Source organism: Leucopleurus acutus, assembly GCF_964270905.1.
Source record: "Leucopleurus acutus genome assembly, chromosome: X".
NCBI lineage: Eukaryota > Metazoa > Chordata > Mammalia > Artiodactyla > Delphinidae > Leucopleurus > Leucopleurus acutus.
Genome location: NC_139148.1, coordinates 17950792 through 17976706, shown reverse-complemented (window position 1 = coordinate 17976706; position 25915 = coordinate 17950792). Strand labels below are relative to the sequence as shown.

The following is a 25915-nucleotide window of genomic DNA, read 5'->3' as shown; positions in this document are numbered from 1 at the left end:
CCAGACCTACTGCCTGAATGGTAAATGGAATGTGTGCTCTGTACCGTCTGCGTATGCACCACACATGCGCGCACACACGCCCCCAGTAATGCGCACACTCGCTCCCCTGGCCTCTCCAGCACTCTCCCTGCCTCCTCCACTCTCCCCCTCCCTCTCTTCCTTCCGCTCCCTTCTCTCCTGGGCTCTCCCTCCTTCCTTCTTGCACTCTCCCTCCCTCCTGCGCTAGCCCTCACCTCCCTTCTCCCTGCACTCTCCCCCACTCCCTACTCATTCACTCTCCTGTCCACACAGAGAGAGATGCCCCATTACATTTCTGCTCTTCCCTCTGGCATAGCCTTTCTTACACAGAGGGAAACAAGCAGCAACAAAAAGTAACACGTGTCCCCTCTTCACAGCATCACTATCTTGGCGTTCTTACCTGGCTACCCCAAAAGTCACCCCCAGTCTTCCCTTCTTTTCCTCCCTTGCCTGCCTCCACTATTGAAAAGGAAAACCAGTCACTCACTTGCCCAGCCTAGCCTGTAGGTGGGGATGGCCATGTGCCCCAATCCTACTTGATAAGAAATAAAGGGAAGACACCTGGAAAGGCTTTGGTTTTTCCTGGTAGAAGAGTTACACATGGCCCATACTGGTGCTTCCACCTTCTTCCTGCCCTGAAGGCAGATGTGACATATGCAGCTGTGGCAGCCACCTTACAACCTTGAGTCATCAAACATGAAGTCAAAAAGCCAACACACTAAGAAGAGTGGAGCGGAAAGAAAGAACTTGGATCTTTGATAACATTGTGCAACAGCTAAACCAACACAAACAGCCACCTATGTCTAGACTTCTGTCATGTAAGAAAACGGGCTTGAAGTTTTTAAGCCACTCTTGGAAAAGTTTTCTATTCCCTATGGCAGAAAGCATCCTGATGCACAGACAAGGGGTATTTTATGTGATGACTGACAAAGATGATGATGAGCAAGAAGACCAATGGTAGGTTTTACGAGGCAAAATTTTACACACAGGTGAAACAGAACCGCTTGTCAAAGGACCAGTTAAGGTACAATTTCCTGGATCATTTTCACCAACCTGGGGAATCATAGCACTCAGTTGGGAAATGTTCATTTTGTTGTACATGGCCTCACTGGTTCGGTTTTCATGTGGAATCATTATCTGTTGGAAAGAGACTTTGGTTATTTTTTTCAAATGAACCATTTCTTACTGCATGACTACTTTCTACATGTGCCAAAACATCTGCATAGTATCATAAACTTTTTCAAGATTTTGGTGTGGTGCCGAACCTGGGAGAGAAGAAAAAAAGATATCACTTCAGGCAAGATTAAGAAAATAAAAAGAAACTTTGCTGTCCTGCTCAGTGTGAAACACTGTCCTCGGTACAAAAATAACTACTCGAATCCCTCCCATCCCTATAACGCGGATGGACAAAACATGTTACTGGCTCAGGCTTGACAGCCAAACTAAGGTTGAGCAATTGAGACAAACATCCCACCTTCACCTGTGGTGTCCAGGTAATGACCTCCATAGTTCATGGACTACAGGCCACCCCTTCATCCCTAGGGGAACATTCTCACTGAAGAGCACTAGACTATCTGGACGCCACTGCCACCTGTGACCATTCTGTCAACAGCTCATTCCCTCACTTCCCCTCTTCCCTCTGGTTTCTCTGGCCTTGAGATTCCCCTGGCCCCAGTGCTAGGGGTAGGGGTTCAGTTACCACCCAGACATATTGCCAAGTCTGCATCTACAGCCCTGACTCTTCACACTCCTCCATTCCCAATACTTATGCTCTTGGCCATTTTGGCAACACCAAATCTAAGCTTCTAGCTTCTGCCATGTTCAGTCTGAGAAGAGCAACAACAATCATCTTCCTCAAGGGCCATCTTAATCACTCCCGTGGACAGGCAGTACCTCCCCATGCCCCTGAGCACATCATGATTTTGCCTTAAGACCATCCATCATCTGATTCCCTTGCATTAAACTTGCCACCTTCCAACTCACACAGGACTCTCCTACCCTTGCACCCGTATCCATCAACACCACCCTCATGGTCTGAACCGTAATTCAACACTTTGCCTATGATTCGTTTTCTTTTTCAAGTCTTTCCAATTAAACTCCACTTGGGGGCTTCCCCAGTGGCGCACTGGTTAAGAATGCCAATGCAGGGGACACGGGTTCGAGCCCTGGTCCGGGAAGATCCCACATGCCACGGAGCAACTAAGCCTGTGTGCCACAACTACTGAGCCTGCGCTCTAGAGCCCACGAGCCACAACTACTGAGCCTGCACTCTAGAGCCCGTGAGCCACAACTACTGAGCCCACGAGCCACAACTACTGAAGCCCGCATGTTGCATCCTCTGCAACAAGAGAAGCCACTGCAATGAGAAGCCCACGCACAACGAAGAGTAGTCCCCGCTCGCCTCAACTAGAGAAAGCCTGCGTGCAGCAACGAAGACCCAACACCGCCAAAAATAAATAAATAAATAAATTTTAAAAAAACAAAAAGCAAAAAAAACTCCACTTGGCTCTAATCCCAAGGGCCACACCATCAACAAGACCTCCCCTTATGCACACATCCCTAGCTGGGAATGGCTGAATGCACACTTCCATGGCTGTGTTTACAAGAACTTTTTTTTTTGGCGGGGGGGCTTGACTACGTTGTCCTGTCTCCCCAGCTTTAGAAGTTTCCCTAGGATGACATGCCCAACTAATTTTTGAAGGTCCCTAGTGACCTGAGATGTAAGAGACATATATAAGCATTACCGTCTGGCCAAAAACCCACACACCATGGATTTGTCAAGACAAAATCACAGAAGGCTGAGTGGCAGACATCTACCCCTCTTTTCTAAATGCTTCGGTGTCCTCAGCTTCTCTCTCCTCACCCTCCACAGGAGAGACTTCCTATAACTCACAAGCACTCTCCTGGCTCTATTTATTAATAAATCATTGCCTCAGAGAATGTTCACACTCCTCCTCCCTCTACTCAGTCTTGCAGGTCCAGGCTGCAGCCCTTTGACCTCAGAGCTGTTTTCAGCTCTCTGCCAGCTACTCTCCCACCCCATGGATTTGTCACTTCATTTAACCTCTTGATAATTCCCAGTCTTGCCTCAGCCCAGCTGTTTTTAGTTCCCTTTTTGGTCCAGATCCCTGGCTCAAGGCAAGGCCTTTCCCGCTGTATCAGAGCTTTGGTCCAAATTAGATTGCTGGGTCTCCTATTTGCCTGGGAAGGGAATCCAGATGGCCTCTAGACTGGTTCAGAGGCACAGTCTTTGACTCCAGAACATCTGCAGCAGTCTTTGCGCTCTTCAAAGGTGACATGCAGGGATGAACTTTTTGCTCTGCAACTAAGGGTCTACAGAAAGATACACAAGTACACCACGGCAGCCAAGAGGCCAATTCCTCCTGACCCTATCAGCCTACTCCTCACTTCAACACCCCACCGCACCTCGCCAAACACAAAACCAAGCAACACTTGGACTCCCATGCACTTCAGGATTTTTACCAACTTCTGTTATAGAAGACTACCAACCTATATGCAACCACTTCTTGACAGAAGTATCATTTTTTTCACTACAGTGTATCTCCACAAGCAAATTTCACCATATTTGTTCCCTCCGGTCCTGGGAATGTATAGAGATTTTATTCTTTGTTCTTCTAGAAGAGTTATTCTTTGAACAAAGCTAACCATTTAGGATTTCTGATTATTCTCCCTCAAGTTTGTTCTTGTACCTTTTTGCCTCCACCATGAGCCTGAAAAAATTTAAAAGGTGACTTACACAGAACACAGCATATGACACAATGACATTCATTAGAGTGGGGCAAGAAAAGAATGAAAACCAGGGGTAGGTACAAAGTAGCACTAGAAAGGAAGCTAATAAATGCTTACCAGCCTGCCCTATACACTTTCTACATCAAATTATGTCCAGTATGGGTGGATAGACTTCCCAAAGTCCCTATCTTAGATCAGATTGACTTCTGAGTAGGAATGGTGTAAAGAGTAGACTAGACTAAAAATAACGTTCCACTCAAGCCAAATCGATAACGATTTATCAAATATATATTCTTCAGTTGAGGCCAAACAGGAGCTCCTCTAGGAAAACATAGAGCCTCTCCCTGCTGCTATTCTTTGGCCACAGCTGAGCAGCATGTGGACACTGAATGGGCTTCAAGCAGAGAGGTAGAGGGAATGAAGAGCTCTTCTTTCTGTCACGGTTTTTCTTCCTGTTACTTCCCAGAGGGGGATGCTATAGGTTCTACCTTGAACCCAAAGAACAATGCCACAGAATGATTTTTTAAAATATATTTTCATTCAAGATATATTGCCTTTAAAATAAAGAGAAGGAAAAAAAACAGATTTTAGATTAAGATTTACCTCAGCTATCTTAATTTCCAACCTAAGCACCGACTTCATGTCATGCTCTGCTCGGGAGCTATTAGCTCCCAAAAGCACGGCAGTATCCACCATGAACTTGTAAAGGGCGTCCCGATACTGTAAGAGATAAAGAAGCAAGTGACCATGACATCAGCCTATTAGGAAGTATGTTTCAGGGACACGGAAGAGCAGAAACAGCAAGTGGAAATAAATGCCCTTCATTTTCACTCTGTACTCGAAGTATGGTACAGGCATCATGCAATACCAACCACCCACCTTCCACCTTGGGACAAAGAAGAATGATGGCTACTTGGGTACTGTTTCCATGAGACAGAAATGTCTGGCCACCAAGGATCAAGAGAATTAGTTTGCTGGCAACTAGCGATATTATGGATACATGAAACATCTACAAATGAGCCCAGAACAGAAAGTTAAAGGTCAGACTCCTCTTTCCAGGCAAGTGACACTTTAATAAAATAATGGGAAAGAACTGTCGCTAAAAGCAGGAGGCATGATCCATGAAGACTAATGGGAACTGTGATTTATTCTCTTCCAGCTCAATTTACCCACCTCCACACTAAAAACAAAAGACCAGTGATCGAAACCCTATGTCTTTTCAGTTTTGTATGGTTTTTACAGTTCTCCTCACTAGCCCAGGGAAGAAAGAAGGGAAAGAAGAGAAGAATGATGAAGAGAAACCTAGCAAATATAGAATTTCCTCCCTGCATGTTCATAAACCCATTTTCAGGCTATTCACATACTATTGGAGAGGGGGACCTTACTTTGTGGGAACTAAGGAATCTTGTTGGGGGGTCACCTCTCCTTCCAGATATATTTGTGAGAACTCAATACACTGGGTATTAAACTGTTTCATAGTTATGCTATGGGAATAAGATTTCCTAATGTAACCTTGATTTTGCATAGCAAATGATGTTTATGATCTCGAGACCTGCATGGTGCTTAGCATATAGCAGGCCCTTAATAATTATTTGTTGAATCAGTAAGCAAGATTCACAAATAGTCTTAGTTAGAAATGTTTTGCAAATCCCAGTTCAATTCCAAAAATACTTATTCAATCAATACATATGCACGATATCTTGCTAGGCCTTCTGTGCACATGGGAGGTACAGATGAAAAATTAAATAATACCTGAGTCTGGTTCTCAGTGTGACCCTGTGAGGGAGATAAACACATCATTACTAACTGTAATACTAGCAAGACCAAAATGAGGTCCTTAATAAAGTTGCTAAGTGCTTAGAAACTCAAGAACTGGAAAATTCCAGCCTCAAGAAACCGGGGACATAGCACTTCAAGGAGACTGGTTCAGAAGCGCTGAGGAGTCCTCCTGTGAGGTGTGCAAGCTGCTTTGTTGGGGGAAGAATAAAAATAGGTGAGACAGGGCTTCCCTGGTGGCGCAGTGGTTGAGAGTCCACCTGCCGATGCAGGGGACACGGGTTTGTGCCCCGGTCTGGGAAGATCCCACATGCCGCGGAGCGGCTGGGCCCGTGAGCCATGGCCACTGAGCCTTGCGCTTCCGGAGCCTGTGCTCCACAACGGGAGAGGCCACAACAGTGAGAGGCCCGCATACCAAAAAAAAAAAAAAAAAAATAGGTGAGACAGCAAAGGTGGTTTGGGACCAGGTCATGAAGAGGCCTTGAACTCCCTCCCTCTACGGAATTTAGAGTCTAGCTTGTGAGCAAAAGCACTCTGGGAGCTGGACTTTGAGAAGAGAACTTGTCAAGTGGTGGTGCTAAGGAGGCAATGGAATGAGGGGAGGAGGGAACAGCTAAAAGGAGACTTAACAGGGGTCTGCCCTAGGGCAGTAAGGACAGAAAGGAGGGACTAGGTGGAAGAGATACTTTGAAGGCAGGGTCTACAGGACTGACTGGTTACAGGACAGGGATAAGATTTCAAGCATGGCTGCTTGTAGGGTGGTGACCCCAGCAGAAACAGAGGTTCCCCAGATTGGCAAAAGTTCATTCTGTCCACTTTCAAGAAGGAAAACTCGCCAACCTTCTTCCATGAGTGTCCTCAGCCAGAAAGGTGCCTAGGATCTCGGCTAGCTTCCTGCCCTCCAGAGCCTCCTAGATATAGGCTTTCCTATCAGCAAAGGAGCAGGGACTTCCACTGTGAGCCAGCACTTCCCTGTCGAAGTTCCTGCATTCTCAGGCTAGGCCAGAAACCCGAGCACTCCCTGGTCAAGGTTCCCCTGGGTCTGAGGCTCCTTTGGAAGCTCAACAGAGGTTCCAAAATGAATTGAAAGTGTTAGGAATGAACCAGCTCTAATCCAACCTCCAGGAAACTCCTAGGTCTCCAAGCCAACCCAAGAAGTCAGACCAGATTGATCCCATCTGGTTCTCATTAACCTTAAATTAACCTGGGGCACCAGTTAAAAAAAGATTCCTTGGCCTCACTTCAAGTCTACTAAATCGGACTTTCCATTGCTGAGGCCCAAGAATGGACATTTACTAGAAGCTTCCCAGGTGGTTCTTAGCAGTACAATTTGGGAACCACTGGTCGACTGGGTGTCCACGCCCATGCTGCTGCAATATACTGTGAGCTCTCTGCACTTCTGAGGAATGGCTGCAAGCTCATTCTTTGGTTACTCAATTTGGGTGTGCTGTCTTCCCAGCTTGATCATGAGGGCACTGAGCACAGGGACTCATACAGCCTTCATTTTCAGACTTCCAGAAAACAGGGAGTGTCATTTATCTGCCGAAATGAAAGGCCTTTGCTTCCTACATTGGGAATATGGTCATCAAACACCCACACTGCTCAATTCTAGTAAAGAGTTGGGAATGTGAGAACAATTTATGAACCCAAAAATGCCTGACAAGATACAGAGTTGAATGAGTAAAACTTACAGACTTGGCTTCTGTGCTATTATCAAGGTAGTCTTCCCTCACGGCTAGGGAGAGCGCTGCTTGGTCCAGCTGTTGAAACAAAAAACAAAGCATTTGCTTGCACTGTAAATTCTTAGGTACCATGTTATTAACAAGAGTCATGAGATCTGCATACCAGCCATATTTAGAGCATGTGTTACCGTTACAAAAACAATTCAATGCAATCAGAGCTACATCCAAGTAGGCACTTCAGCAATGACTGTTATAAAGTATCAGAGACCTGCCCCTCCTCCCCTGATTCATGGTTTCTAACCCTTTTGAGTTTCTAACAATACTGAATAGCATCAAAGCTATAATATTTGAGTTGGAAAAGGTCTTAGAGATTATCTGACTTTCCCCCTTATTTGGTGGGTGGAGAAACGAAATCCAAAGAAGTCATGTGACTTCCCCAAGGTAACACAGCTGGGCAGAGCTCAGAGGAGAATCATTGTCTTCCATCACCAGATCCACTATTCTTCTCACTGCAGTATTTTGCAAAATGCCAATCCACATCAAGCTGATTAACCAGACTGTGCACCTCCCTCTCCCTAAAATACTGTATTGCACCATTTTTGGGGGGAAAGGAATCAATAATAATTCTGTTTTGAGAAATCTTTGCAAACTTTAGAACCCTCTCTGGAAAGTTTAAGATAGGTAATAAAAATACAAACAATAATCAGACAACTAAATATCTAGAATTATTATTATAGAAAAGTATGGCATAATTTCTTGAATTAAAACTTGCAGCACTGGGACTTTGCTGGTGGTCCAGTGGTAAAGAATTCGCCTTCCAATGCAGGGGACGTGGGTTCGATCCCTGGTCAGGGGACTAAGATCCCACATGCTGCGGGGCAGCTAAGCCCATGCGCCACAACTACTGAGCTCGCACGCCTCAACGAGAGAGCCCGCGTGCTACAAACTACAGAGCCCAAGTGCCCTGGAGCCTGAGCGCCACAACTAGAGACAGAAAACCCGCATGCCACAACAAGAGAAGCCCTCACCACAACAAAAGATCCCGCATGCCGCAACAAAGATCCTGCATGCCACAACTAAGACCTGATACAGCCAAAAAATTAAAGAAAATAAATATTTTTAAAAATTAAAAAAAACTTTCAGCACCTTAAAGGCAATCAAAGGGAAGAATACAGTCTTTTCAGAAAATGAGCTACAACAATCAGATATCCATCTGCCAAAAAAAATGAATCTCAACCCACACCTCACAACTTGTACAAAAATTAATTCAAAATGCATCATAGACCTACATGTAAAAACTAACACTATAAAACTTCTAGGAGAAAACAGGGGAAAATCTTTGACCTGGGGTTAGACAAAGAGTTCTTAGACACCAAAAGCAGATCCATAAAAGAAAAAATAAATTGCACTTCATCATCATTAAATATTTTTGCTCTGTGAAAGACATTGTTAAGAGAATGAAAAAGACAAGCTACAGACAGGGAGAAAAATTTGAAAATCACATATATGACAAACGACTTGTATCCAGCATATATAAAGAGTCCTCACAACTCAATAAGAAAACAAACAACCCAATTTAAAACTGGACAAAAGATCTGAACAAACACTTCACCAAAAAAAATATTCAAATGGAAAATAAATTAATGAAAAGATGCTGAACATCACTAGTCATTAGCAAAACGTAAACTAAACCCACAATGGAACACCACTATACATGTACTAGGATGGCAATAAAAACAAAAACAAAAAAAACTTATAATGCCAAGTGCTGGTGAGGATGTAGAAAAACTAGATCATTCACACACTGTTGTTGGGAATGCAACATGACAGAGCCACTTTGGAAATTGGTTTGACGGTTTCTTGTAAAATTGAACATACACCTACATGTGACCGAGCAATCTCACTTCCTAGCTATGTACCCAAGAGAAATGAAACTTACGCTCATGCAAAAACCTGCATGTAACTTTATTCATTATTGCCCCAAACTAGAAACAACCCAAATGTTCTTCAACTGGCAAATGGATAAACTGTGATACACAATGGACTACTACTCACTCATAAAAAGGAATGAACTACTGATACATGCAACAGCATGGGCAAATTTTAATCACATTCCAAAAGAGGCAAAACTGTAGGGATGGAGAACAGGGTTTGGGGATGGGGAGAGTGGATGACTACAAAGGGGCAACACGAGGTAAATTCTGAGGGAGCGATGGGACTATTCTCTTTCCTATGGTGGTGATTACATGACTCCATGCATTTGTAAAAACTTACAGACTTGTGCTTCACAAAAAGTGAATTTTAAAAAAAGTGAATTTAACTGTATATAAATTTTTAAATAAAAAATGTTTAAGTTCCAGAGCCTTCTCTGAATCTATGGTTGTTCTTTCTGTTTTCTTGAGTATCAGCAACTGCCCAAAAACTGAATAAAACTGAATGCAACAGCAGATTTTCTACCTTAAATCTTATTCACACATTTAAAAAGTTAAGTAAGTTGGGGGAAAAAGATGTTTTCATAACATCCATCTTGCCTGGGTGTATTGCTAAAAACCTCAAATTACTGTGTTCAATCTTCTTCGCTAATTGGCCCTAAACAACCAAATCACAAGCCAGCCTGGCTTCATCCTATTCCAATTCCCAATATACCACCATTTCTTCCAAAAATTAAGTAAGCCAGGAACATGAAACATAATATTATGATTAAGATGATTTGGGTTTCAACTAGATTTAGACCACTTGGAGAATTTTTTGAGCTTCAGTCTCAAAGGAAAGGAAACTGTGTAGACAATATCAAGAAAGCCAAAGCTTCCCTCTGATGAAATGAAGTTAAATCCACTTATTGTAAAAGTTTAGATGATTCAAGTGAAGTTACCGGACCTGTTTTAAACTTTCAGATTGCTACAGTTTCTAGGGAACATCTTAAATACAGCAAACAGATTGAATAAGGTCAGTCAACTAAATCTCATTAGAACCAGATAAACTCTTGAGGCAAAAGACTTTCTCAAGAGGCCAATATTAGGACACTATGTTGTCTGAGGTTTTTCAATCCTTGCATTTATAACTGATCTTAATATTGCAAGTAGAAAGTATAATATATATTTAGGAACTCTAACACATTGAACAGAAATACGAATTTTTTCTCTGACTGCAATACACCACAGGTTAGGAAACAAAACAGTAATACAGAAAGAAATATCTCACACAGTATGATGCAGGAAAAGGACAAAAAAGTTAGAAACAACTTCATTTCCAAGACAGTCTCTCCTTATCATCCTTACGGATTTTGCTAAGAGTCACACAAATGCAGGCGCTGGGTGATGATCACTTCAAGTCACTGTTCTGGTAATATATACTGAGACAACCCTGGCCTTCCGAACACTCTTTCAGGACCACGTATATTCAAAAGTCTTTTATTGTCCTTTAAATCCTCATTCTTGGTATCTCCTTACACAAAAAAAACGAAACACATGTAGTGAGATATGATGGGAGGCATCAATCTGTCATTTCCTGTATTTGTGTATTTCCTTTCTCCCATTTAAGTCTGTGGCAAATCCTGTGCCATCTTGCCACAGGGGAACTTTACAGAGGACCACTGTGTGGGTTTGAGCAACCCCTGCTTGCCAAACTGCATTTCTTGGCATGGGAATACATGTGCCCATTGGAAAGGCACCCAAAGGCACCGCCTGCTCACCTAGCAGTATACCTACAGAGCTGTGCCTTCCCAAAGGAGTCATTTTTCTTATCCCCATGGGTTTGTGGGATTACAAAACCCAAGAACATTGAGGAAAATAGAATGTGATGGAAAAGGAAGTCTAAATACACTGAGGGAGAAGAGTTTGGGGGTAAGAGAGAGTTCTCCCAGAGCAAAAACAGGATCTAGGCAGCCAAAGAAGTCAAAGTTTCTCACGAGCAGAAGGACTCATCAATGCCCCTAGAAATGGCAGGATTTGAGAGGGAGTTGGGAGGCCCAGGGCCCCAGCAGCAGAGAGGAACACTTGAAGTGGCTACATGGGCTGGGATGGCAGGTTTCTTTTCAGAAACACATAACAGATGATCAGAGGGTCTCCCAATACCCTAGGAGAAGGCTGAGAAATGGAGTAGCCGGGAAGTGGGAAAGGGCCTAGACTGGTTCAGTTTCCAACTAAAAGGTGGGGGTGGGACCTCAGAGTCAGACATGAGACTGACTGACTAAAGAAAATGGCTATTTCTCGCACATCTGAACTTGAGATCTGAGACACGTTTGGCACAGAAATTGAAGACAAACATTCCCCAAATGGTTCTGACCAGTTGCCTAGTCATGCTTTAAGAGAAAGGTACCTTTTGTCACGTGCTACTGTGTACCAGCATCTATCCTGTAAATTGTCACCAAATTCATCCTATTTAAATCTCACAGCAACAGTGAAAAGTAAATTCTAATTCACCCTTCATTCCACATGGGGACAATGAAACTGGGAGAAGTGAAACAATCTGCACACACATTCAGTGAGTAGGTCACAAAGCCAAACCACAAACCTCAATCTCTTTAACACCAAAGCATACTCTTTTCTCCACTATGGCAGTGGTTTTCAAACTATGTTCCACAAAACTTAAAAGGTACTTCAGGGGCTTCAAATATTCAGTTAGATTTTTTATAGTTTTAACTATTTCTAACAAAAGCAACACCCACAAATTCTACAACATTGGCAGCCACAGATACGCTAGTTTTTGTTATCAGGTTCACTGGGTTTTATGCAGATCTCAGAAGAGAGCTTTTCCTACCAATATCTAGACACATGCCTGAACTTCTAGCAGCTCTGTCATGATTAGAAAGACTATAGATCTATTTTGTTAATTCAGGTGTGTGAATATCCACTCATATAAAATGGTACAAACAGGGACATAACTGAAGCAAATGCACACTGCACTCAAATGCCAGGCCATGCTCAAACACATCAGTTTGGAGGAAGCTGCCATCTTGGAAGAAGAGACCGGTAGTAAGCACATGAGCGCCTCCTTACATTTGGCAAGTGTTCTGTTATTGACAGTTCAGTGTTTCTAGGATCAGTTTAATTGAATATTAAGTGTGCAAGGCAAGCTGTTAAAAATTGATTGCCGTGATCCTCTATTCCCTGTGTTTCCTGTAAGCTGGTGTTAAAACTACGGGCTTGATTAGATCCAAGTTCATTTTTTTTTCCTTTTCTTTTTTTTTTTAAGAGGTTGGGAGTAAGAGTTTATTAATTATTTATTTTTGCTGTGTTGGGTCTTCGTTTCTGTGCAAGGGCTTTCTCTAGTTGTGGCAAAGCAGGGGCCCCTCTTCATCGTGGTGCGCAGACTCTCTTGCTGCGGAGCACAGGCTCCAGACGCGCAGGCTCAGTAGTTGTGGTTCACGGGCCTAGTTGCTCCGCGGCATGTGGGGTCCCTCCCAGACCAGGGCTCGAACCCGTGTCCCCTGCATTAGCAGGCAGACTCTCAACCACTGCGCCACCAGGGAAGCCCAAGTGCTTATTTACAACTATGTACATACACACAGATGGTTGTTTTTGGTTGTTTTTTTTTTTTTTGTGGTACGCGGGCCTCTCACTGTTGTGGCCTCTCCCGTTGCAGAGCACAGGCTCCGGACGTGCAGGCTCAGTGGCCATGGCTCACGGGCCCTTTTTCCTTTTCTTTTGGCATCATTGATAGCATATGCTTCCCACTGCATGGTATCAGGAGGCACACAAAATCTGGTTTTCCAACTTTTAGCAATGCTATCATTAATATCTGGGTTCATTTGATGTCAGTCTGGTCTCTCTATCCTGAATTTCTCCATCAACCATTCATCTAATAGCTTTAGCAGCTATTGGTGATAGTTACCTTAATTCTTTTTTTCATTAGGGATTTTAAAAAATGCTAACTTTTAAATTCTATTATTTCTCCTGTACTTTTAAAGCTGTGATTCTCCTATAAACAAGAATTTTCTCTCATTAGGTTACCCTGAAATCAGTCAAATCTAGTATGCTATAAATTAAAATAGATGTGTCAACCCAATGCACATGTGATTCTTATTTGGAACCTGAATCAAAGACCAACTGTTTAATTTTTTTAAAGGACATGCTTGAGACAATCAGGAAAACTGAAAATTCGCCAGGTATTAGATGTTAACTATGGAATTACAATTACTTTTTTGGTTGTTGTAATAGTCCTTTCCATTAGATAAACACTGATGCATTTATCAGTGCAATGATATTATACCTTGGATTCTACACAATAATGTTCCAGCCTGCTCTCCAAAAGGAGGTGTATCAGATGAAACAAGAACAGCCAAAAGCTGCTGGCTGTTGAAGGTGGGTTGATGAGTACACGGGAGTTTGTAGTACTATTCTTTTTACTTTTATTTGTATTATTTTCCATAATAAAATGTTTAAATGAATTCAGTTCTTATACTAGATCCAGAAATTGGTGAAAACTGAAGTGGTTACCATTTGCAATTAATTAACCTGTGTGGAAATCAAGATCTATCATGCAATAGAGTACATAAACTGAAGTTTGAAAGACAGTCTCCAACTTACTTCAAAACACCATTTAAGGTGTTTGGAAGGGATACCATAATAGTTCTGAAATTAAGAATGAGAGTTTTAAAACCTGGTTTGTTTGTTTTTTTTAAGTGAGTAATCTATCAACATGGGACAGAGGTCAATTGGACCATCACCATGGTTGTAGAGCATTGAAGAGCATGTCTTATCCTGAGAGCATTAGAATATGTCTGTGTCATGTTGTTGTTCCATCACCCAGCACAGATATACAGCTGTCTCTGTAACTAAGAATTTCCTCTTGAGGAGATGGGAATTCTTTCAGTGACTAAAGATATTTTTATTGAGACTGCCATTGTCTAAAGTAGAGAGGGACAAACTACAGCCTGCAGTCCAGCCCGCCATACAGCCACACCCATTTATGTACATATTGTCTACAGCTGCTTTACCAGGTATAACAGCAGAGTTGAGTAGTTGAGACAGAGATAATATTGCCCACACAGCATAAAATATTTCCTATCTGGTCCTTTACAGAAAAAAATTTGCCAGCCCCTTGGTATAAATCAAAAAATAAACTCCAGGGTATAGATTTTTAAAAGTTGACTTATATCAGGAGAGGATAATACACTCTAAAGGATTTATATTTCTATGATTTAAATATCAATATATCATTAATATTTTCTGGTTTAACAAAGAACAGAATTGGGGGAAAAGATCAGCGGTTCAACAAAATTTTCATTACTAAAGTAACCACAGAAGCAAAAAAAAAAAAAAAAAAAATCAAAAGACAAAACAATTTAAAAAGTGCTATTTGCATTCTTGCCAAGTTCTTTGACTGATCAATCTTCCACTGTTGGCAGTTTTCTGACAGTCTCCTGATTTTACCAATGTAATACTCCACCTCAGGGTATGTCCTCATGGCCCATTCCTTTATGGAAGAGATGTTTACTCTCCCAACAGAAAATGCAACCAAGCACTTAGAACAAGTTTTGCCTTATCTTTTGAAAGGAAGGACAAGAGATTCAAGACAACTTGACAATGAAATTTTAGGCATGTACACAAGATGTTAGTGAAGGAAAACAATGAACCATAGCACATGTTCACTCCTTGGTCAGGGGAATGAGGGGAGAGGAAGAGCAGAGTTCAGAAAGTCTTTGCTCATCTCTCCACCAGAATTAAGGGGCCCTACACATGCTCAGGGTAGATATTCGAGAGCCAGATCACAGATCACTTGAAACTCACTCACCAGCTTCTTGCAAGGCTGACAAAAACAGTGTGTTAATGATTTACAATCTGCAAATCTGGGGGGGGGGGGGGAGGTGGGAGGTGGGTAGGGAATAGTCTAGATCCTAATGTTTAACAGAATTTGTAACCTTATCATTTCACTAAGGTGGTATGAGTCTCTTTCCTTGAGAAGGCAACCCAAAAAGGCTAACCTTGGACTAAACAAGCATGATGAAGGAGTCCTCACTATACCTTCAAGATGTGTTCGTTGGACACCTTGTCATCAGAGGACACATACAAACGAATGAACACAGAATTGCTGTATTGACCACGAAACGTCGCAAGTGTCTGAAGAAGGCTGAACTTTCTCTCTGACCAAACCCCTTCAGGACCGATATTAGATTCAAGCACAGGCCAGCGGAAAGGTGAGTGCCGCAGGATATGTAACAATGGCTTGGCATCTGCTTTTTCGATCGCTTCTGAAAGGGAGCAAATATGAAGAGAGTTAGAAATGCAAACTGGATCACCGAACTAGAAAGCAAGTGTATCTTCTCAAGAGAAAATTCCAGTAAGGTCCCAACCTAACTTTTTCGGGAGAGGTGCAGTGGACTGAGCATAATCACAGAAACAGAACTACCTATGACTCATACTTCAGTGTGACTGTTTAAACCTGATGTTCTTGCCAGGAGAGCTGACTAGGGAACCTGCCCAATATTCCCAACAATAAAAGATGGGCTCACTATACTGACCCAAGCCAAGGAGCAATGTTAAGCTGAGAACACTCTGCAAAACTAAGGAACAACCCTAACTAAAGGAAACTGCTCAATAAAACTAATCACTCCCCAACAAAAATGAATTACTGCTTCAGACTCTTTCATCATCTTTTAGCGCCCTCTTCTAGCTCACCAAATAATACCTCAAAACCTAAACAAGTTAACACACTTCTCAGAGGCACTGGCTTCTTCCTGCAATAGCCTTGAGAAAGTGTACCAGGTAAAATGTCAGGTGTCTTTTTTTTTTTTAATTTTATTTATTTATTTATTTTTGGCTGTGTTGGGTCTTCGTTTCTGTGTGAGGGCTTTCTCTAGTTGCGGCGAGTGGGGGCCACTCTTCATCGCGATGCAGGGGCCTCTCACTGTCGCGGCCTCTCTTGTTGAGGAGCACAGGCTGCAGACACGCAGGCTCAGCGGCCATGGCTCACGGGCCTAGTTGCTCCGCGGCATGTGGGATCTTCCCAGACCAGGGCTCGTACCCGTGTCCCCTGCATCAGCAGGCAGATTCTCAACCACTGCGCCACCAGGGAAGCCCTCAGGTGTCTATTTTAACTCCAATCAGACCCAAGATGCTGAGAGGGGCCTAAAGTGCTCAACAAAGATGGCTGTTAGGCTGATGGAGAAGCAGAAGGAGCCTGGCCCGGCGGGGAATCTGGATTACTCTAGGCCCCAGGAGGTGCCAAAGGACATAGGTCTGGTTTGAGAAGGAGTGTTACTATGTCCTTCTCAAACCAGACCTAGCCTCCAGATTCTGGTTTCTGTACCACATGCAATATGGTTTGCCCTTCTGACCCTACCCAAGTTTCCCATGGAGTAACTGATACCTGAAGAATCCAAGCCAACCACTGAAATAAAATTTTCTTAGTTTCTCCATCAAGCTAGCAACAAAACATTAAGACGGAGGTCAATCAGGAAAATATGGTACTGGCACAAAAAGAGAAATATAGATCAATGGAAGAGGATAGAAAGCCCAGAGATAAACACACACACCTGTGGTCAACTAATCTATGACAAAGGAGGCGAGGATATACAATGGAGAAAAGAGAGTCTCTTCAATAAGTGGTGCTGGGAAAACTGGACAGCTACATGTAAAAGAATGAAATTAGAACACTCCCTAACACCATACACAAAAATAAACTCAAAATGGATTTCAGACCTAAATGTAAGACCGGACACTATAAAACTCTTAGAGGAAAACATAGGAAGAACATTCTTTGACACAAATCACAGCACGATCTTTTTTTTTTTTTTTTTTGCAGTACACGGTCCTCTCACTGTTGTGGCCTCTCCCGTTGTGGAGCACAGGCTCCAGACGCGCAGGCCCAGCAGCCATGGCTCACAGGCCTAGCCACTCCACGGCATGTGGGATCCTCCCGGACCGGGGCATGAACCCGTGTCCCCTGCATCGGCAGGTGGACTCTCAACCACTGCGCCACCAGGGAAGCCCCAGCAAGATCTTTTTTGACCCACCTCCTAGAATAATGGAAATAAAACCAAAAATAAACAAATGGGACCTAATGAAACTTGAAAACTTTTGCACAGCAAAAGAAACTATAAACAAGACAAAAAGACAACCCTCAGAATGGGAGAAAATATTTGCAAATCAATCAATGGACAAAGGATTAATCTCCAAAATATATCAACAGCTCATGCAGCTCAATATTAAAAAAACAAACAACACAATCAAAAACTGGGCAGAAGACCTAAATAGACATCTCTCCAAAGAAGACATACAGATGGCCAAGAAGCACATGAAAAGCTGCTCAACATCACTAATTATTAGAGAAATGCAAATCAAAACTACAATGAGGTATCACCTCACACTAGTTAGAATGGGCATCATCAGAAAATCTACAAACAACAAATGCTGGAGAGGGTGTGGAGAAAACGGAACCCTCTTGCACTGTTGGTGGGAATGTAAATTGATAGAGCCATTATGGAGAACAGTATGGAGGTTCCTTAAAAAACTAAAAACAGAATTACCATATGACCCAGCAATCCCACTACTGGGCATATACCCAGAGAAAACCATAATTCAACGAACCCCAATGTTCGTTGCAGCACTATTTACAATAGCCAGGTCATGGAAGCAACCTAAATGCCCGTTGACAGACGAATGGATAAAGAAGATGTGGTACATATATACAATGGAACATTACTCAGCCATAAAAAGGAATGAAATTGGGTCATTTGTAGAGACATGGATGGACCTAGAGACAGAGTGAGTAGTTATCTATTTTATACATATATATGTCAATCCCAATCTCCCAATTCATCCCACCATCCCATATTATACTAATATGTATAAAATAGATAACTAATAAGAACCTGCTGTATTAAAAATAAAATAAAATTCCAAAAAAAAAAAAAAAAAAAGACAGGAGTAGCCAGGGACTTCTCTGGTGGTGCAGTGGTTAAGAATCTGCCTGCCAGGCTTCCCTGGTGGCGCAGTGGTTGAGAGTCCACCTGCCGATGCAGGGGACACAGGTTCATGCCCCGGTCCGGGAAGATCCCACATGCCGCGGAGCGGCTAGGCCCGTGAGCCATGGCCGCTGAGCCTGCGCGTCTGGAGCCTGTGCTCTGCAAAGTGAGAGGCCCGTGTACTGCAAAAAAAAAAAAGAATCTGCCTGCCAATGCAGGGGACACGGGTTCCAGCCCTGGTCCGGGAAGATCCCACATGCCGGAGAGCAACTAAGTCCATGCGCCACAACTACTGAGCCTGTGCTCTAGAGCCCACGAGCCACAACTGCTGAAGCCTGTGTGCCTAGAGCCCGTGCTCCACAACAAGTGAAGCCACCGCAATGAGAAGCCCATGCACCGCAACGAAGAGTAGCCCCCGCTCACCGCAACTAGAGAAAGCCGGCGCAGCAACGAAGACCCAACGCAGCCAAAATTTAATTAATTAAATTTTTTTTTAAAGGCAGGGGTAGTCAAAATCCAGTCTTGGAAAATAGCTCCTTTCTCTAAGCAACACCTTTAAATATTAGTAGAATTCTTAGTAGCTCTCTTTTTCCTTAAACAATATCTTTAAGCATTAATAGAACTCTGAAAAATAAGGGTGGTAAATTATTTTATTTATTTTCTTTATTACTCACTCTCATTCATGCAAGAGGAATAAAGGATTTTGGCTTTCTGTATGGCTTCGATGTCCCGCCTTCTACTGATTGATTTCTCCAAAAGTGCTAGGAAGGTTAAAAAAGGATTCATTAGTATCCAGCCACAGGTGATGCTGAGTTGGAGGTCATTTGATAATCAGTCCCAGCCTCCAGAAAATTAAATGTAGAGACAGACAACCCTGGAAAAGATATGTCTATAAAAGATAGCAGAACCGATTCCAAGTTGCTTGAGGTTCAAATAACAAATATTTTTAACATCCTCTTCTCCAAGGTTCTCCTAATTCAAAGAAACCAAAAGTTCAATTTCCAACTGAGACTGGACCTTCTGCCAGGGTTAATGTTTTCTGCCACCTACACACAAAAAAACCCAGAATTCATTTTTTCAAGAACCAAAAATAACTGAATTCTATTCCTCGTTTCTGCACTGAGTAATATTCTCAACGGACGCAATTTCATCAGGGTCGGGTTTCTTAAGATTTCTTCACAGCCCAGCCGCTCAGGGAGGTCATCTGTAAGAAATTTCCCATTAGGAGTTTTATTCAATGTTGCATAAACATGCCGTGGACTCAGAAGACGTTGTTTAGACAGGAAATGGAGAAGCAAGAATGTAAAGCCTACCCAAATTGCCTGAAAACTTGCCCATTTACACATTCAAAGTCCTGGCCATTTAAAATGAGGCCATGTATATAAAACGGCTGCCAGCATGGACACAAGCCCACCTGGAAAATGATTTTCTGTTTATAAAATCACTGATGCTATTGTTTGAAGGTAGAAAACGACAGCTGTCACTATTTCATTAAATAAGGAACTAGGAAAGCCAAGACTCAATAAAAACTACCCTCCCCACAAAATAACACCTTGGATGTACCTGAGAATATCAATTTACCAACATGAGGCCAAGACAAAGAATTCCCACACAGCACCATGGCACTGCCTACAACGAGCTATGTCAAGGAATTTGGTATTTATTTCTGAAACAACCTAGCAGCCTCCAAATGATGGTACAACAGATGCTCCTACAGTACTTTGAATAGCTTCAAGATACAATGTACAGTGCTAATCAAATTAGTAAATAACTACATATTCCCTAAAGCGGAATCTACTTCTAAACTACAAGTTCCACATTTCAAAAAAAAAGGAACCCAGAGCTTCTGTCCAGTTTTCTGTAAGCATCTGTACATCAAACAAGTACATGTAACTAAGATAAACTAAATAAGCTGAGCTCGATGTGGGCATTTTCAATTATTTCAACTTGTTTCTTTCTTGTGTATTACCACAGCAATAAAAGTGGGATAACTAGCCCCAAGGATAAAAGATGATTTCTTTTTTTAATAAACAGAATCTCTAAAATCATACCCACATATATTTCTATTCAAATCAGATAATGTGCCTTTCCACCATATTGCTTCCACAGTCATTGGACTGCTAGGGAGACACATTTGAAAGTAAGTAATCCAAATTTCATTTGGGGATGCACTGTTATTGTGATGCTATAAACACTCCACAGGCTGCAAACATGAACACCCTGGGGAACAAAAATAAGCCATGGAACAAAAGAACTCAAAATATTAAATATGTACCTGAGTGTGTACTCAAGGCGCTCTATGTATCACGAGAAGGGGAAAAGAGGACATGTATATGCTAAGTAGGGCAATCCCCAAACCCTAACGGTGCACAAATATCAATAATTCTTATGTGTCAAAATTCTGGCTTCTGTACCAGAATTTGACTTTTGAAACAAATTCAGCTAACACAGGTTCCTTATCATACCCTTTCCCTTCTCCTCTCCTTCTCTTCAAACCCAAGCAGGCAGGAGAACGTTGATATGCAGACAATGTTGTGACAATCAGTTGGCTGCATCCATTTTATGTATCTCTGTATTTCAACTAGTGGTAAGAAGTATAAAATCTAACCTGGAGAGTCATTAATCAGCAGAAAACAAAGCCTATCAAAGGCAATTACTCAGGTTATTACACTGTCCCTAAAGCACTGAGAAGGGCTCATGGGTCACCCATATAAGTGTATTCCCATGATAATCCGCATTGTTTCTTGGAAGATTTCTCAGTCTCCTCTCAGCCCCATCCAGGTGTTCCTAACCACGTTACAACAGAGAAGGAAAACTCCAGTTCATAACCTATAGTACAACAAACCTCAGAATTTAAAATCAGTTTCAAAGTGACTATGATCATCAAAATTTGATATATGTGTGTGTGTGCATACAGGGTAATTATTTCTTCTTCTCACTATGCTCAGATAAAATTGGTTTTGCCCCCCAAAAAGGCAAAATAATAGACAGGGTCAAGGGGGTGAGCTTTCAATCACAAAGACGTGGGTTCCAGTTGCAGCTTGCTGCTACTTTCTAGCTGGAACTTAAGCAAGTTACTTACTCTCCCTAAGCCCCAGTTTCTTCATTTGTAAATCTGGACAAATAATAGCACCTACCTTCCAGGGTTGTGGTGAGGATCAAATATTTTAATGCACAGAAAGTCCCTATCTCAGTGCCGCAATACGTGGTAAGTGATCGATCAATGGTGGCTTAAACAGGCTTCCAGGCTGGGTTAGCTCTACACGAAATTGTAAAGTAATCAAGCTTGTTTCTAGTGCTTTCTCCATAAATGTTTTTTCCTCCTCCCTTCTCAGGATATTGGTAGCCAAAAGGCCTTCTGCTAACCCAAGACATTGGCACTCCTTGTGCAGGACTCTTGCACAAACTGGACCTGCCCTAACAACCAAACAAAAGCCCATGCTCTCAACATTTCCTCTGTTTCCATAGTAGAGGCAACGCTCCAACAAGAGAGAACGTCTGAAAATACTTTGCCACATTCCTCATCCTAGACAACAAGGCCTTTTCTTTATGTACACTTTCTCAATGAAATTATAACATACCTACAGAAAAGTGCACCAATTATAAGTTGAAGGATTTTCACAGAGTAAACACACCCACATAACCAACATTATGACCAGAACCCCTGGAGCCCCTTGTGCTCCCTTCCAGTCACTATCTCCCATCAAGACAACCAGCATCCTCTTTTGTGAAGTGCTTACTCAACTCTATTTCCCACATTTCTATTGGTAATCTTTTTTCTTATTAATTTATAGAAGCTCTTTATATATTCTACACACAAATCCTTTGTTGAATATTTGTATTGCAAAGTCTTCTTCCATTCCCCAGACTTCATTTCCTTAATGGTATCATGTAATGAACTGAAATTATTTTAATGTAGTCTAATGTGATCACTTTTTCCATCTTTGGTAAGCATATTTTGTGTGCTATTTAAGAAACCTTTGCCTACCCTGAGGTCATGAAGATAGTGCCTAATGTTCTCCTCTAGAATCTTTACTGTTTCACATTTGGGTCTACAGTCCACATAGAAATTGGGTTTTGCCCATGCCTTTGTAACACAGGCTTGGCCTCACAGGGGACGAATCATGTGAGAATTTTAATAAAGAAGGTATTTTTGGTCATTGGGCCTCAAATATTATCACAAAAAATTACTTTTAGTGCATAAAATAGGCATTAACAATGGCTATTCTCCATTAGATTAAGTGCTCTCTGGGTCAGGGACTGAGTCACATTCACCTTTGAACACCCAGGGCTTAGCGCTTAGCATGGTTGGTATTCAATGTTTGCCGAGTTGAATTTCTGTCAAGGAAAGTCTGAGAGAGTTTTTCGCCCAAATGAAAAGGAAATGTGAGAAACTGGACTTATTTTGTTATTTCTTTTTATAATCAGCAATGTCCTAATTATACTAACATCCATTATCTCCTTTTCTCACATTGCAGTCCGCATATCATACAATGAGATCCAAGATTTCATCTGGTTTTGTGAATACCGGTTTTTAAGCTACGTAAGTCTCGTTTAAGCTACGTAAGACCACCAACCAGTGGTCTCAGGTTGACCTTCCACTTCCCTGCTCTTCTATGGCGGGGGCGGGGGGTACTTACTGGCATTCAAGCTCCTTTAACCGCAGAAGCCAGACAGGACTATCAACTCTACTCCGTCCACATTCTCCTGCTCAGACAGGGCCTTTATTGAGAGCTCTGGATTAAGAAGAGGGAATTCCAAGCAAAGAAAAACGACACTCCTAAGGACTTGGCAGTCCCCTGGTAAGTCAAGAGCTCACGACAGTCACATACAGCTCAGGCCAGTCATCTGGAGACTTTGCAATATTTAGGACTTTGCCAACTAATACTGTTTTCAAAAACTCCACACGCACAAAGTTTTAGGCCTGTGAGCAAACACCTACCAAGAACCTCGGTGTTAAGGTGACGCCATTTAAACAAGATGGTCCCAGAGCATAAGGATTATTTCAAAACACGCTCCTCTGTGTTCTTTCTCCGGACCCTGTAATCCTTTTATGTGCCTGTTCTAAAGGGGATCCTCTGGCTACTTGCTAAGAGCTCGCTGGAGCTGTGTGCCTGATTTGCTTAATATTTAGAAACAGCAACTGCATTCTAAAGCCTTCAGTCAAATGTCATCAAGGTGAATTCTCAATTTCATGTAGATTATGCCAGCATTTCCTTTAGAAATCAGTGGGAGTGTCCTCTTAATTCTAGAGAGAGAGAGAGAGAGAGAGAGAGAACATGAGAAATCAAAACTTTGGAAAACCAAATCTACATTTTAAGGGAAGGTGTGCCCTTCCACACCTACATAAGAAACAGAATGTTCTCTAGACACATATTTTTTTAAACCTATCATATGATGGCCTGGTTTCTCCTTTGGTGGTACTTAAAAACCACCTTTGGCTGGTCCATGGTTGAATGTCGCCTCTAATCTTACTATTTTTAGTCTCTGTTGATTTTCCAGGCTACAGACTTCAATCTGGTTTCCAGCCTCCTCAGTTTATTTACCGTACTGAAGAATTTCATTTTTCTAACTTACACTTCATGGGTATTAAGCTCTAATGCAGTTAGATGTGGAGACTCTAAATCAGCTTGCAAAGCTCATTGTTATTCTCATTAAAAAATAAAATTCAAGTTAACTAAGTCATGGTCTGTGGATCCCATAACCCTCATGTTTTCACACGAATTGTGTGACACTCGACTTTGCAGTTCCTCAGCCCCACAGCCGGTCAAGCATGGGATTAACTGAGTCTGTCTGACACACTGAAAAGACAATAAGAGCTGATATTTCCCATTCTTCTGGAAAACTCCCACCCAAACATAGGTAGAGAAGCTGTCAGAATGCTTTTTCTCTGTTCATTTTTTATGATCATCTCATAAATGATAATTGTTGGTTGGCATTAGCTTAAGAAAAAGGGGCAGAGATTATTTTAGGGGCATGAAAAACCTCGAACTCATCAATCTAAATCATGGGTTACCAAATAACATAAAAATATTCCCCTTTTAACACAAAAGACCTCTTTGTCCATAATGAAATCAATTTTATACAACTGCCAGACACTACAAAAGTCTCACAGAAGCTAACTCTTTTATTATGTGCACTTATAAGTGAATTTTTAAGGATTACACTTACCAGGGTCACACTTCAAAATAATTTAAATTTTAACATCACTCTTTGATAGCATAGCATTACAATGAATCTGCCAATATAATATTTTAACTCATAAAAATAGCTTTCCTATTTAGATAATTTGAATCTTAGCAGATAATTCAATGTAAGGCCTGTGCTGAACTTAGAGTCATTAAAATTCATCTTCAGCTTTTTTTTCCTACAGTACAAATCTTAATTACATTTTTCCTGCCTATTTCTACCACCTTAACGTTACAAGAAAAGGCCATGTATGGTTACATACCCCCCGCAGTGGTCCTTCCTGAGCAGTCCTGAGACATCCAAGGACCCTGGTGACAGCGTTCACTTATTAAGCACCTGTTCTGTGCCAGGTATATTGTACATGACCTCAATTAATCCCCCACCAACCCTAAGCAGCATGTATCATTAACCCTAGTCTACAGGCAAGAACTGTCATAACTTGTCCAAGGAAACTCAGCTAGTAAAAGTTAGAGCTTGGATTTGGACCCAGGTCCCTGACTCCTGCTCATCTGACCGTCAGGTACCCAGTAAAATTCTGCAAGTCACTTTCCTATGTGAGAACAAGGTCCCCAGGTGGCTAAACCAGAGGCAGTCCTCATGGACTTTCTTGACAGAGCTCTCCACCGTAACTGGAAGAAACGCCTTCTCCGGTTATACCAAGACTTGTTTTTGCAGTGGTGGAGTGACCCTGTGCTGAGCCATCTACCCCCTTTGCCCTGTAACCATATTTGTGACCAGTGACACACACTCCTGATGCTCCTAGTCATAGGTAGGAGGCCTGGCGAGGTTAGATCAAAACAAAATTAGCTGGTCCCGAAAGCTTCACTTCACATTATGTCCTAGTCTAAACCAGTGGTTTCCAAACTTGAGCATGCATCAGTATCATCAGAGGGGCTTCTTTTCGCTTTTGTTTTAATTGAGGTATAGTTGATTTACAATGTTCTGTTAGTTTCTGGTGTGCAGCAAAGTGATTCAGTTATTCACATATATATTCTCTTTCATATTCTTTTCCATTATGGCTTATTACAGGATATTGAATATAGTTCCCTGTGCTATACATTTGGACCTAGTTGTTTATCTATTTTATATATGGTAGTTTGTTTCTGCTAATCCTAAACTAATTTATCCCTGCCCCCCCACCCCTTTCCCCTTTGGTAACCATAAGTTTGTTTTCTAGGTCTGTGAGTCTGTTTCTGTTTCATAAATAAGTTCATTTGTGTCATATTTTAGATTCCACATATAAGTGATATTATATGGCATTTCTCTTTATCTTTCTGACTTACTTCACTTGGTATAACCTCTAGGTCCATCCATGTTGCTGCAAATGGCATTATTTCATTCTTTTTTATGGCTGAGTAGTATTCCATTGTGTATATATACCACATCTTCTTTATCCATTCATCTGTCGATGGACATTTAAGTTGTTTCCATGTCTTGGCTATTGTAAATAGTGCTAAGAACTTTGGGTGCATGGACCTTTTTCAAATTAGGCTTTTCTCCAGATATATGCCCAGGAGTGGGATTGCTGGATCATATGGCAACTCTATTTTAGTTTTTGAAGGAGTAGCCACACTGTTTTCCATAGTGCCTGCAC

General features: G+C 41.9%; 1 protein-coding gene across 1 annotated transcript in view; it reads right to left on the bottom strand.

Annotated features, from left to right (window-relative positions):
- PHEX (phosphate regulating endopeptidase X-linked) overlaps positions 1 to 25915 on the bottom strand; it is a gene marked incomplete at both ends in the record, with an annotated part of 195140 nt that overhangs the window by 137883 nt on the left and 31342 nt on the right. The window contains 5 exons of the mRNA XM_082864021.1: positions 1072 to 1155; positions 4372 to 4488; positions 7236 to 7304; positions 15191 to 15417; positions 18807 to 18893. Of these exons, the coding sequence (XP_082720147.1) occupies positions 1072 to 1155; positions 4372 to 4488; positions 7236 to 7304; positions 15191 to 15417; positions 18807 to 18893 (584 nt within the window). The remainder of the gene's footprint in view (positions 1 to 1071; positions 1156 to 4371; positions 4489 to 7235; positions 7305 to 15190; positions 15418 to 18806; positions 18894 to 25915) is intronic.